Here is a 14,403-nt window from a genome sequence, read left to right on the forward strand (position 1 = left end):
GTAACAAGATTTCCACTCAGTAAAGTCAGTATCTAAACAAGAAACAAATTAAATGCACTCAAGGAAGCACAGCAGCAAGGAAAAGATTACCATGTGTTGTTCCAGAAAATACATGAATCCATACCCCTCCCATCCATGGGGGGGGGGTTTCTTGGACTGAACCTCCCCACTTATCCCCCTCCCCCAATCCCTCTTGAAATTTCAGTTTTGGTTCAAACTTTCCTATAAAAATCTTAGCTTCTGTGACCCTCCTCCCTCTTGGAATCTCCAGTATCTCTACTTAGGTACATTTAGGTATGGATGTTTTCTACATCCACACAATGCAGAGGGAGCTCACATTCTTACAGGTTCATTAGGTTGATGGAAATTATAGATACAGTGTATATACATTACTTATTGCTGTACAGTCATGTGCAAGTATTATGTACCTGAGGTTTAAAGGGTTTCTTGCCTTTTCCTGGAGCCCAGTATTGGTTTGCAAGCTAGTAAAAAACAATAAGTACCAATGAGAGATAAAAGAGAAATGCATCAGTCAACTCCATTGCTGCCCATCGCCCCTTCCCCCCAACCAGGCCAATCCCTGGGCATTATTTTTTTTGGCAGGTTTTTTGGAATTGTCCACCAAACTGAAGGTAAATACTTAAGAAATATACAATTCAACAAAAAAACTGTTTATTTCGTGCAATTAATTTACCAAAATTAATTCATGAGTGATCCATGTCTACATTGTAAGATTCAGACCACTAAGGTAACCAATCAGAATTCTCCTTTTTAGGAGTGACATCGCAGACCAGTGAAGCCATATGATAAAAAGCGTTATTCATCAGATAAACATTATTTTCTGTGTTGTTTTGTTTGCATGTGTTTATCCTTCCATTGGTCACAATATCCTTGATAATGCCAAACAATTACTATAGCTACTTTTGGTTTATTATTGTGTAATTATTACAACAGTCAAAAAATATAATTTCTATTTTGTACATAATGACATAAATGAACAATTTTGCTAAATAACAATTAATGCACGTATCATTGAAGAATTAAAGATGTACATGTAATGCACCTAGATCAATGTTGAACCGGTGGGGGGGGGGGGGGGGGGGTGAGGGGGAGGCCAGGCATAGGCAGGGGGTCACCGGGGGTCAGAACTTTTGACTTCAATCGTTAGTAGACTGGGCACTACCGACGCCATATAGGATTACTGAGAATGACTGGAAAAAACTGAACAGAATTGGAAGAAAACAATGTTCCAGATCACTGGCTGTGCATGAGATGCTCAGAAGTTTGGTGTTGAACTGAACATTGTTACAGATATTCTGTAAACAAGGCCTTTGTCACAGATCTTAGTTTTTCCTTAGTTAAAGGTTAACTCCACTGCTAAACATCATTGATTTGTATTTTGAAAATTGTGTATGGAAACAAATTTCCGAATCCTACATAACGTAAGACTGTTTTTAATTTAAGCTCAAATGAATTGAAATTATGAAACATTTTACAGGATAGTGTTCTGTATTCACCTTCATACATTCAATTTGCAATGCATGTTGTTTCTAAGCATGGTTATAATTTTAGTATTAAAATGAAATTGAATTATTGAGCTTCATCTTTATGAGCCTACCATGTGCAGTGTATTATTATGAATTAGTGAATACATCTAAGATCTTGAGTCCTCTTATGGGCCTTTTTTCATATTTCTCTACTACAGATAGATGTTAACATTTCATTTCCATCGTTTCTGTTTAAAAGGTAAGTAATTAAAATGTCACAATGGTGTAGGACATTAGTCGTGATAAGAATTTCCATGCTTTCTGTCTTGTTTAGTCGTATATGTTTAGGGGGTCATCACAATTTTAATATAAATTAGGTGACATTTTTATATTGAACAGAAGTTGCATTTTGAAGTTGTTACTTTGTAGCCTTTTATTTACAACCTTTTATTTACAACCTTTTGATGTTTAATTCTTTTTTTTGACAGACCTGCACCTTTTTCTAGATAGAGGTGGAGAATTTGCATTCTTTTGAACAACACTAATATCCCTGGGATGGGGGAATTTGCATTCTTTTGACCAAGGTTAATTTCCTTGGGGTCGGGCATTTGAACTGAAAAGATGATCGGAGTTCAAATCCCCCACCTTTGCCCCGCCTCCCCCACCCCCAGCAGCTTAACATTGATAGGTGCATAAATGTATGATCCAAAAAAAAAATGTAAAAGATGTTTTTCAAACAGGTCATTTCTGATAGCTTTAGAAATCTATATATTACGTGGAATTAAATTCATTTGATCCATATGTGATCAACAGGAGAAGAAATATATGTAAATAAGAAAACAACATCATGTTTGCATTCTTTGCCACGTGCAACAATAAAATCACAGGGGTGTCAAATATTCCAGGGTTTACACAGGGTAGTCAAATGCCCAGCCCCCAGACAATCAAAATTTCAAATGCGTACACCTGGGATCAAAACATGGGCAAATGTCCGGTTATGGCCCAGGTGGAGGAGTTACTACTGGAATAGCCCTTTTCTAATTTGCATTACAATGTAATCCAAGGTGTGTGCGAGGCAATTTCAGGCTAAAACTACAAAATAGCCCAAGGTTGCCTCACATGCATGCTACATTACATTGTGATGCAAATGAGAAAAGCTAACCATAAAAAGGGCTATTGGCTGATGCAAATACGCTCAAGCTTACATGTATGTAAAAGTCAGTTGAGATACATTGTAAGATCCCTTCCCGTATGCTTATATTTCCACAGACATTGATCCCTGAGGTCCATGCTGATGTTTAGAACTACATATTCATAAGTTACTCCAACATGTATTGTAGAGCTCTCTTTCTCATAAAGTGTAGCTTAACGTAAGTTGATTCACTTGAAAACTGTGCTAAGTTAATAATATTAAAGAAGCAAGTCAAATTTTTTCTGCTGTGGCTACATGTCCGGCAGCCGGACAGGTTTCCTAAAATACTCCGTGTCCAGCAGTGAGACTTAATTTTTTTTTTTTTTTTTTTTAGTAAAACAACGTAAAATGAACATTATGATAGGCAACCCTAAGAGGAATCGAACCCTGGTCGACTGCCTGGTAAGCGATACTGATGACCACCGCACCACCGCAACCGACCGGCAATGTTCGGAATTTTTAAGTATTTATCGAGTTACCCTTACCATTATTCAAAGCTAACCGTAAACAGGCAGAGCTATTTAGGCTAACCGGAGTGCTATTCAGGTTAACCGGAGTAATTTTTAGGCTAACCGAAGTGCTTTTAGGCTAACCGGAGTGCTATTCAAACGTTTTGACTGCCGGTCATTTTATAACAGTCTAAGTTATAAATCCCGATATACCGGGTGCCGGGCTCACCAAAATTAGTATTCAGCCATATAAAACAAGGATTTGACATTATTAACTGAAATTTTAAAAAAAATAATTTTGACTGCCGGACAAGGAGTATTTTGAAAATCCTGTCCGGGTGCCAGACATAGAGACACAGCGAATTTTTTCTGTACTTTACCTGAGTGATTCGATCTGAAGTGATCTGTTCCACTGTGGGGACAGCGTTTCTACGGCCTGCAGCTTTCGTACTCATCTTGTTCGTTCTTCTAAGTAGCTTTAATTTCCCACGTGCTATTGACACTCAGGTATAAACACAAACGTTGACACTACGTGCAGACCCTGCTTGATTGGTGTTACTTCAAGGTTATAATGTGATTATATGGCTAAATGAACATTTCCTTCCAGACTATTGTGTCATATATTTCGCGTTTTCCTGGAACTTTTTCGTGACATTAAAGCAGAATCGGCATGACACAGCTTCGTAGAACTTCGCTGCATTCTGCTACCATTTTAAAAATATCATGCGCATTCGAGCGGAGAGGACCCTGGGGATGAGATTATTTTCTCGTGCCCAGTCTTCCGGGGAAAGAGAATGGCTTTTATTTCTTCCTGACTCCTTTGAGGAGTCTTTTCTCCTTTTAAATTAAACTGAATAAATAGATGTGATCGTGCTAACTGTCCGTTGAAATCCTATCCAGAAGTCGAAAGCCGAAACTGAGGAGAGGCTGTCAGGCCCGCCAGAATTGCCCTAGTTGCTAAGGGTGACTCTTATATATAGGGACAAAACAGTGAAAGTTAGAACTTCCTGGTTCACTTGGGAGTGGGGGTTAGGGGGGATGTTGTCTTGGGTGCTTAATTAATTTTATCTTTATGTAAGAATTCAAGAAAGCTCTGTGTGGCAGTTTGCTGTTTGTCTTTATGACCGGCTTTGAAAATTTTATTTTTCCTTTGTGGAGATAATTACAACAGGTACTGCAAATATTTCTTTATGTGAAAATCTGAAGACCTTAATCCAATGTATTGATTCTGAAAATGAATTATCATATGATTTTTATGATCATGTTAGCTCCAAGTGCTTACCCTGTCATTGTATCATGGATGGATGGGATTAGAGGTGGGTGGAGTTGGATCTTTTAATGGTGAGAATTAATTTTTTTAATCGGTAAATAAATATTGAGCTCGGCCTGTTGCTGGATTTCTTATTGGGAAATTGATCTTTACCATATTTTCTGTTATTACAAAACTGCAGGATGATTGATTAATACAGTTGTAGAGTTTTCAGCAGCTTACAAAAATGCAGCCATCATAACTGAATGCATGGTACATGAGCTATATAATTGCTCATATACCATACCATGCATGCTTTCGTGGAATTCTCAAAACCCAGAGACTGCATGCATGCTGGTTCATTTGATCAAGGACAGTTATCAACGATCAATTAAAACGATCCATGCAACAATCTTGAGTTTATTCTTCAACGATCGAACAAGTACTAATCACATTCCATGTGTGCTTAGGTTTTCTCTGTTATTCTTGTGTAAAACAGTACTTTTTTCCCATAAATCACGTACAGTTGTGATATACCTATATCAAACTGTTCTTACAAAATAGCACGTTCTATCTCCTTATTTTTAGCTTAAGTGAAGGCTGGTTTTCACTAGAGCATAAGCACAAGCACAAGCATAAGCATAAGCACAAGTGAAAACAGCTGTGACATAAACATAAGCAGAAACATAAGAAGAACAAACCCACCTATTTGTCTTGTGCAGTTTTCACTGGTAACGTGCTCGACATAAGCATAAGCATAAGCACAAGAAAACCGTTCTGTTTTTCTTGTGCTTGTGCTTATGCTTATGTCAAGTGCATTACCAGTGAAAACTGCACAAGGCTAATAGGTGGGTTCGTTCTTATGTTTCTGCTTATGCTTATGTTTATGTCGTGGCTGTTTACACTTGTGCTTATGCTTATGCTTGTGCTCATGCTCAAGTGAAAACCAGCCTTAAATGCATGCAGTCTTCAGTTCATACAGTAGAAAACTGTGGACTTTGTTTACAAATTGTGAAATGTTGAAACCTATCCCTATTCGTTACAATGGCAAAATCATAACTAATAAAGTCATGCAATCTCCAATAGTAATATTCGATCACAAAATATTCAAGTCACGATGTAGGATTTCTTGCCCGACACATGCTCTTCAAATATAATTTGTATACTTTGGGGGCGTTTTTATAAACATTTATTTCAATCATACTTGTTGGATTTTAGTTAATTACATTCATAAATACTTTATTGCATTTTTCAGTTATATTAATTTAATCTTATAATCTAATTATTTACATTATCTTATTCATAAATACGGAAATAATAAAGACAGAAAATAAATTAGAACAGAAGAAAGAAAAACATTTACTGAGATTATGTTTTCCTAGTCTATTTCCTGTTATAATCCCAAGAGAAACTTACACAGTAATGTTTTCATTCAATGGCCAGAGAGAACTAACAAGCTTAGACTGTAGGAAGCCAAGCTGATCCCAATCATTTTTAACTTTAAGGGCATTGCCATATGCCTGGAAAGTGGGAGGCGCAGTGGCCTCATGGTTAGTGTGCTCATTCCCGGAGCGAGCAGTCTGGGTTCAAGCCCTGGCCGGGGACACGGTGTTGTGTTCTTCAAGGCAAGACGCTTAACTCTCACAGTGCCTCTCTCCACTCAGGAGTATAAATGGGTACCGGTGAACTGTTGGGGAAACCTAACAAATTATGGGGGAGTGACCTGTGATGGACTAGCATCCTGTCCAGGGGGAGTAGAAATACTCCTAGCCGCTTCATGCCACGGAAACTGGGATAAGCTCCAGCAGTTATGAGCCATCGGCTCCAAGGCTTCACTTCATATGCCTGGAATGGGGCATTAATGGTATCCTAACAACACAGAATATGGGTAGTTCTGCTCCAGTTTCTACTTTATCAAGAATCAACAAAATGGACATTTAAGTGGCATCCAGCATGTGTGCTACCAAACTCGGATTGTTACACAATCATGAATTGATTGTCAATAAAAATCAATGATCATCAATAGCAATTAAGAATTTTTGTGAGTAAGTATTGATTATAATAATTGATTGGTCAATCAATCAATCAATCAATCAATCAATCAATCAATATCCATTGATTAAATTTCATTGATTATATTGATTGGCAATCAGTGAGTGATTTTCATTGATTGGGCATGCCGGGAAACATTCTGTTTTAAATCGCCGTGAACCAAACTTGTCTTCAGTGGCGTAGTTAGTTTCAAGTTTTCGTTTGACAGTCCTCTCTGTTACTACATGTGGAAACCCCAGGGGTTGTGGTGAAAGGACCCTTACATCCGAAATACCACTTGTTTTTTGAACATCAGGCATCAATTGACTCTGCTGATGAGCATTTATTGACCTAGTTACAAAACCAACGACTATGATGTAACAGCGTAATTTCCTGTACTGATGGGAAGAACCTGCATAGGGTCTGGTCAAACCTAATATCACCAACACATCTTCAATTGAGTCAACATCTAGAAGTCCATCATCTACTGCGGTGATCATATAGTTGCCTACAATTGTTCCCTCTTCAGTAATTTTACATCTCCGTCTCCCCTGCACTGTTATTATCTCTAAGTTTTCCTTTCTGCACTTATATACCCCAACAGATGGGCACTTGCTGTGCTCTAAGAAGTATTCGCCATTAAATTGATCCAGATTTCCAAACACTCTTTTAACAGTTTGATGACTCTGTCCTTCTAGAATGTCGTACAACTCGATGAAATCAGAACGGTCTGCTGCTGGATCTGCTTGGACACAAGAACTGTTGTATTTCACCAATACATCATTTGCTCTGTGAGGATGGGGGATCCCTTCAAGTTCGGGCTTTATTATGTTGAAAAGATATTGTTGTCCAACCTTAAGATCTTCATCTTTCTCCGGGAACCAGCGGAAAGTACTTGTTCGTTTAACTGGCCTCATAAGTTTATGTCTTTCTACATCGCAACCGATGTAACAAAAGCCATCTTTATTTCCAGCGTTATTTCTGGCTTTCGCATCAATCAACAACCTCAGGTCATCGCCGGGAAAAGAACTGAAGGCCATAGATCTGACGTGTTTCTAACTGAGCACGAATTTGTCCGATACCTCATAAACCGCAGCAGCCACTCCAGACCTGAAACCTCCGATTAAAAACGTTTAAATTTTGACGTATTTTTCAAGTCACCCACTAGCTTAGTTGCCTTAGTAAGATTGCGGATAAATTCCCCTTTCCCGCCAGTTTGAGAAGTCGAGAAGACCCTGGGGACGAGGTTGAAATGATAATTAAAAAAAACATAGGCAAGCAAGGAGTGCAAGAGAAAATTTTGGAGATTTTTGAAAATGCCTTGGTAGATTCCTGTTAAACAGTAATGGTCAGGTTGATCCAGCAACCAGCAAGTTTGTTTGGTTACGATAACCAGCAAAATAAATTTAAAAAAAAAAACCCTCACACAGTTAAATCCGAACTGTTCTATCGAACTGGCACGATAACAGTGAGCTTTTAAAAGCAACCACGGCGAAACCAGGGATTTTTAGCAAAGACGACGGCGGCGCCGAGGACGACGCCTTGTAAAACGTGGATTTATATTTTACTTTCAAATTTTTTAACTTGTAGATCTTTTCAATGCGCCTATCGGTCTAAAAACTTGCTCACGCTAAATATGTAAAGACAGCGTCTAATTACATAGGAAGATACGAAAAATTAGCCGTTGCAGTTCGCGTTCTCAAAAATACGTAGAACTCGGTCATTTCACGTTATTAGTTTTCCAGAAGACAGCTAAGATATGTACTAAGATTCCAAAAGCACGTGCAGAACTATTGTTCTACTCATTAAACCTTTTGTTTGGTGACGTTCTCGTTTTCTTGGCCGCCATGATTTGAGACGATGAAGACGTCAAGTAAGCGCGGAGGGACTGGAATGAGAACGTCATCGGCAAGAAAAAGAAGCGAAGATCCTCCAGGACGATGACTAAGGAAATCTCGTTCAGATTCGCTCCACATCTAACGCGGAAATCGCTTAGAGATTTACAAAATCTAAATCTTGTCAATCGTGGTTAGAATTTTAGTGGTGAAGAGGAGTGACATGTTCGAGCTGAAGACAAACTCCAGGCTTTTCGATTCCTTACGAAGCTAATCCTAAATTCGACGTTGATGAAAAAGGCCGAGTCCGAGTGTCTCGCCGAATTACAGAAATACATGGCTGAAAGATTTGCTAAGTAGAATCCTTTAGTCACAGGCAGACCACTCTATGTGTTCGTGGTTAATACCTATGAAAAGAACAGAATTTATGAGGGTTATGAATAAAGCTCTGAAAATTGCATATCTAAATTACATCTCGGTCTGAATATCCCAATAAAGGTCAAATGAAACGTTAATCGACTCGTGTGGGTTTTTTTTTTTTTCGCCTTCCTGGGCCGTCTGTAGCGTCTTTTTGCGAAATTGCTTTTGGCTGGAGACCGGTAAGACAAGAGAGAGAGACAAGGCTTGCAACTAGGCGGCCGCCAGCCGCGACCTCCTCCGCTTCAAACAAAAATTAACGCCAAAATACTGAAAATCTCACCTGAAGGGCGACGGTTGCTGATCGATGAAATTTTTCTCTATCTCTTCGCAGAATTTGAGCTTCATCCCTCCACCATTTTCCGAGAAAATCGATGCTGAAATCAGGAATACAGCTTTCTCAATATGATCGGTGCCAGACGCAGCGAACAAAGGAATTCAAGGTATGCATGCAGGCCATTTCAAATCTACCAATCAGCGGTTGATATCGCGGTGGGCTGCCGTGGGATGCCATGGGAATAACGTTTCACTTTATTGAGATATTCAGACCGAAATGTAATGTAAATATGCAATTTTCAGAGCTTTATTCATAACCCTCATAGATTCTGTTCGTTTCATATTTATTAACCACGAACACATAGAGTGGTGTGCCTGTGCTCTAGTCAGCAAGCTTTATACACATATTTTGATCGACTGCAGTAGAATCCCGAGAATTTCACGTGGATTCGTACAACATCTTCAAGGTCTTCTAATTTCAAATTGGAAAGGTGGTATTACTGACAACTAGTGCTATCTCAGCACATTTACACCACCGTGCATATTTCCATGTCTGCCAAAGTAGGGACCCCACGCAAAACACGACGGCAACGGCAACGAGAATGTCACTAAACAAAAGGCTTGATGAGCAGAACAATGGCTATGCACATGCGTTATAATTCTTTGTACATTTCTTTGCCGTTCTCTGCAAAACAACAACGTGAAATGACCAAGTTCTGCGTTGTCTGGAGAACGCGGACCACAACGGCTAATTTTTCATATTTCTATTTGGAACTGAACGCATTCATAGCGTATTCGGTAGGGGCAAGTGTTAATATCGACAAACACACTAGATAGATCTAAATAAATCAAGGAGAAATTCCAAAGTAAAATAGAAACACATTTTTTTACTAGGAATCGTCCTTGCCGTCGCCGTCGTATATCCGTAAGGTCCCTATAATGGTCATGCTGGTCCATCGCAGGGCTACCCCCTCTTATATCCCAGCAAATTTCCCAGACAAAATTACAAATTCCCTCTCAAAATTACATCTCGTCTGACAAAATTACAATTTTCCTGTCACAAATTTCACAGCCAGCAGCAACATAAGCCAAATTGGAGCACACTACTAACACTTCGGGAAATAGAAGTTCAGCCATTTACTGCGCCTTTCAATAACATGCGGACTCTAAAATTCAAAGCTCAACCGCCAAATGCTCTTTTCGCTACCGTCAATCAAAAGTTCGGCGGCTCCTCCCAGCTTCCGACTATGTTGTCTGAACTGTGCTCAACGATTTGATTTGATTACCGCGCGCTCGGCAGAAGTCGGAAGCTGGGAGGAGCCGACGAACATTTGATTGACGGTAGCAAAAAACGCATTTGTCGGTTGAGCTTTGAATTTTAGAGTCCGCATGTTATTGAAAGGCGCAGTAATTCTGCTGGTAAAAAGGAACATATAAATTTTCCAGCAGCTAGAGAATCATTTTAAAATTGCTTCTTTGTTAGTTACTTTGTGCCATTGATCGAAGGCCCTGACTCGTTGCGTTCCACTGCTAGTTCAAGATTCTTGGCTTGAAGCCCTTGAAATATTAGTGGCTTAAAAAAGCAGGGTTTGGTAAGTAAGGATGAGTACCCTTTGTTCTTCCAGCCGGCAAGAACTTGGCTGGGGACCAGATATTTCAACAAACAGATCCGCTCCATGCCCCTAGAAATGAGACATGGGGCGGAGCGTCGGAAAAACAAGCCTTTTGTTTCAGTAGACGTATGCAACATTAAATCATAATTTTATACCAAGGTTTATTTAATCCGAGCCTTATACGTTAAATAAAACGACGCGAACGAACATCGATTGAAAGAAAATTTATTTTGACTTCACATCCTAAGTTGCTTCTCGTTAGATGGTGACAAGTTTTCTTTTTTTCCCTTTTACAGGTCATTTAAAAGGTAAGAATATTAAGTTATTTTAAAAATACTTTAAATATCCCCCAGTTAAATAAATACTATTAACTTATGTAAGAGAACCTCTTCGCAGAGAATTTTTAAACATTCCTATTTATGTTATATGCTTTTGGCCGCATAAGTCGGTCCTGATCTTTTGACCAGCTATACTCGTGAATTATCGTATACTTTAAAAAGTGTGTTCTGTTGTTTGAATTCTAAGGTAATAAATTACTAATAACTTATTACAAGATTTAATTCTAATGTTATTACTAATTTTATGTCCACAGTCATTGTTTAAAAAATGCCATTTAGAATCCCCCGCATTCTGCGTTTTCGTTGAGGTCACGATCCGCCTTGTAGTGTCGCCAGTGTCGAAGAAGCTCAGATCCATAAACGTGCGAACAGCCATTTGTGAAGGGAGAGGTTGGGATGGTTTCTGTCCATCTTGGTGGTGCTTAGCAGCACGGTTATTTCGCCTTATTTGGAAATGTGCCACTCAGAATGTCGGTTACTTCTTGTGCATGTAGCTTCCCAATACCCACTGCGGGCACAGCCAAAACTTTGCGACCAACATACTGGAGCTAGAGGGAATGAACAAAATTGTTAAAGTAATAAATCAATTAGCCGATCAGTTAATAACGCTTTGCAGAATAAAACTGAACAACGCTAGCGTATCTCATCGCTTGGTTCTCGACTTTCAACTCTCCCGCGCATTTCACAACCAATGAGAGACACGGATCTCTATGGAATTGCGTCGTCAGTATGGAATTTTTGGATCGAGTCCCAGACCTCTATCAAGCGTGGAAAGAATTAAGCAGCGCGCAAAGATACCAGAGGAATTTTCACATTAGGAGGTAAAATGAAGGTGTTTTGTTGTAAATGGAAGCCTGAAAGCGTCCGCTCTTACCTTGATTCCTAGGATGTTCTCAAATCGCGGCGAGACAAAACCCCAAGCTCCCATATTCCTGTGTTCTTCTTGACTCCAAACAAATTCTGAATTTGAGAGAAAAAGAAGTTAAGAATTTAAGCAAAGTTATTCTAAATTTCACTTCAAAACAGCAGCGAAGGACGAAAATCTGAAGAGCAAAACGCCTGCCTGATCCGAGTGTCCCCCCCCCCCCCCCAAAAAAAAAATTCTTCGTCACTCATTTAGCGAGTCGACGACTGAATCGATCGCAAATTTTCTGAATGAACTGGATAGACAAAATGTCAAAGAAAAAAATAATTGCAAAACTAAGAAGTTAATAACGCACCTTTCGCTCCTGGGAACTTCTGCAGCTCTTCACGAATCATCTCAACAGGAAACGGGCATAATGACTAGAGAGAAAAAAGGAGATGGGAAGACACCTAAGAAAAAATTAAACCCAGAACATTTCTAACATCCAAACAAGGTTTACTCTGTAACCACATTATGAAAAACGCACTTTCGAAAAATGCGCCAATTTTTTTTTTCAAGTTTGACGCTCATATTCCACCTTAATCTTTTAACCGTCCATTTGTATTTTCGCTCAGAGAGAAGCGACCATCAAACGCGTTTTAAACTCGAAGTAAACTCGTCTCCGTTTTGAATTGAACAAGTTTTGCGTTGGTAGTTAAACGCAAACCGCGTTGATGACGCTCATAAGTACATCATCAAGGTTAGTTTACATAACAAAAGATTCCTACAAAGTAGACTTTTGCCACAGTCACCTTCCCATTTTAAAGGCGTCCGAATGTATCTGTCTGAACTCGCGCAAAAAAAGCGGTATCCAAGGAACAGTTTTTCATGACGATGCCTTAGCTCGATTTCCACCGCTCTCTGGAGTCCTGTCTAAGTTACTCCCCGAGGAGGAAGTCCCGAACAGCGGCTAGTAATCAAGCCTTGAAGATGCCTTGAAAGAAGTAATTTAAACTAATATTCAGAGAACTGCAATCAGGTGCTAACCTCAAGTCTAATAATGGCTGTGTCCATGCTGTTAGTTGTTTCTCTTTGTTTTGCCAGCGCGTAATAATGCTTCCCAGAGCAGAATACTACACGCGTCACTGAGGCACTATTAACAGTGTCGTCTCCCAGCACTGGTTTAAAATGGGTCCCTGGGCCCATCTCCTTAAGAGACGATACAGCAACCTGGCAGAAAGATGAACCAAATACGTTATTGTTGATTCTCACAAACCATAGAGTATACAATCAAACTGAATGCTTTACTCACTGGAAGTCTTAGCAGGAGTTTGGGTCCAACGACAATTAGAGGTTTGCGAAAGTTGCGTACCATCTGAACGAGAGAAAAAAAGAATTAGGCTCCTAACAAGCTAGTTTAGCTACAATAATTAGCATCACCTTTGGTCAATTTTTGCCAGTGTTCAGTTCTAACAATAATAATAGTACTATGTATGCTAACACCATAAACATGCTAAGAACAGAGTGGAACAGAGCCTTCCATTCATCTAAAAGATCTTTGAAAGCGCGAGTAAAATATAGAACGAGGTGGAGTTGTAAACGCGAACACCAGGGGTGGGTAGTGGTTTGGCAAAGAACTTTTTCCCCCCTCGCTTATAAAAAAGTAACTAATGTGAACAGACTAAAGTTATCAGTTTTAAGAATAGCGTTACAGTTCATTTTACAATAACAATCAGACTAATCTCCTACTCAAGGTAATATTATAACCACTAAGAGTAGTTGATTGCCAGACGACTGTCGCTGCTCTCCCTTCATCCATTTGATCTCACCTGTTGACGTAATAAGTGGAAGTACTGCGCAGGTGTGGTGGGGTTCGCTATCTGCATGTTGACACTGTCGCCATCCACTCCGTCTTCCTTACTGTCTGTCAACTGTCAAGGTAAGAAAAAGATGAAATTTTCACTCGGGGGAACGGGGAAACTTAAAGCGGGTGGAAAATAGGGCGAAGGGAGGGGGGGGGGGGCTTATTTATTAAGGCAGGGGGAGGACAGCTACCAATTAGTTGATGGCAACATCCGATCTGACGGAGTCCGCTGCTTTTGTCACAGACGTCGCTAAGCAACATGGAACATCCTCATTACACCCTGATCGCTCGAGTATTTTCAGAGTTCACGTAAGAGCTGGCGCCAGTTTATTATTCAATCAGGGATTAAGAATCAAAATCAGTAGGAGTGATTCAACAAAGATCTGCCAAACAAGGCTTGTTCCCTCAACCAAACACAAAACGTTTTAAGCGCAGGCGTCTCGATTTGACTCTGTTCTTCTCTTTAACCTGGTACCACGATCCACAAGGCCTAATCTTTGGCTCGTTCCATTTCTTCTCGTTCCCTTATGGCTGATCTACCCTGAGTCCCACAGGTTTGGCTTTTACTCACAAAACTTACTCAATACACTCTTAATTGCGTAATTAAAGGCTTTGTTTCTATCTTAAGTACCGGAAGAAACCAACGAACACTCAAAACGAGATCTGATACTTCGTATTCTCAGGCAGATCTCCAACCCTTCAAATTTGAATGGTAGAAACTTTTGACTCAGTCATTTCAAAAAAAATCAAATCTTACTGAATGTTTCTGACCAGCGTCACTCAAGCTTTATTTGGCGCGCCGTATTTG

The 14,403-nt window shown here is 39.6% G+C and overlaps 2 protein-coding genes across 3 annotated transcripts in view; both read right to left on the bottom strand.

Moving 5' to 3' along the window:
* LOC145483804 (RNA helicase aquarius-like) overlaps positions 1 to 3,840 on the bottom strand; it is a 38,184-nt gene extending 34,344 nt beyond the window's left edge. Inside the window, exons 1-2 of the mRNA XM_081462349.1 lie at positions 3,509 to 3,840; positions 429 to 482 (exon numbers count right to left, since the gene is read on the bottom strand). Of these exons, the coding sequence (XP_081318475.1) occupies positions 429 to 482; positions 3,509 to 3,583 (129 nt within the window). The 5' untranslated portion in view covers positions 3,584 to 3,840. The remainder of the gene's footprint in view (positions 1 to 428; positions 483 to 3,508) is intronic.
* A 6,857-nt stretch (positions 3,841 to 10,697) lies between these two features.
* Positions 10,698 to 14,403, bottom strand: part of LOC145485109 (2-oxoadipate dehydrogenase complex component E1-like) — a 20,386-nt gene continuing 16,680 nt past the window's right edge. For both annotated transcript variants that reach the window (XM_081463785.1, XM_081463786.1), the window contains 6 exons: positions 13,561 to 13,662; positions 13,044 to 13,106; positions 12,779 to 12,961; positions 12,108 to 12,171; positions 11,762 to 11,847; positions 10,698 to 11,435 (listed from right to left, as the gene is read on the bottom strand). In XM_081463785.1, coding sequence (XP_081319911.1) covers positions 11,322 to 11,435; positions 11,762 to 11,847; positions 12,108 to 12,171; positions 12,779 to 12,961; positions 13,044 to 13,106; positions 13,561 to 13,662 — 612 coding nt within the window. In that variant the 3' untranslated portion in view covers positions 10,698 to 11,321. The remainder of the gene's footprint in view (positions 11,436 to 11,761; positions 11,848 to 12,107; positions 12,172 to 12,778; positions 12,962 to 13,043; positions 13,107 to 13,560; positions 13,663 to 14,403) is intronic.

Source organism: Orbicella franksi, chromosome 4 (genome assembly GCF_964199315.1).
Source record: "Orbicella franksi chromosome 4, jaOrbFran1.1, whole genome shotgun sequence".
NCBI classification, from domain to species: Eukaryota; Metazoa; Cnidaria; class Anthozoa; order Scleractinia; family Merulinidae; genus Orbicella; species Orbicella franksi.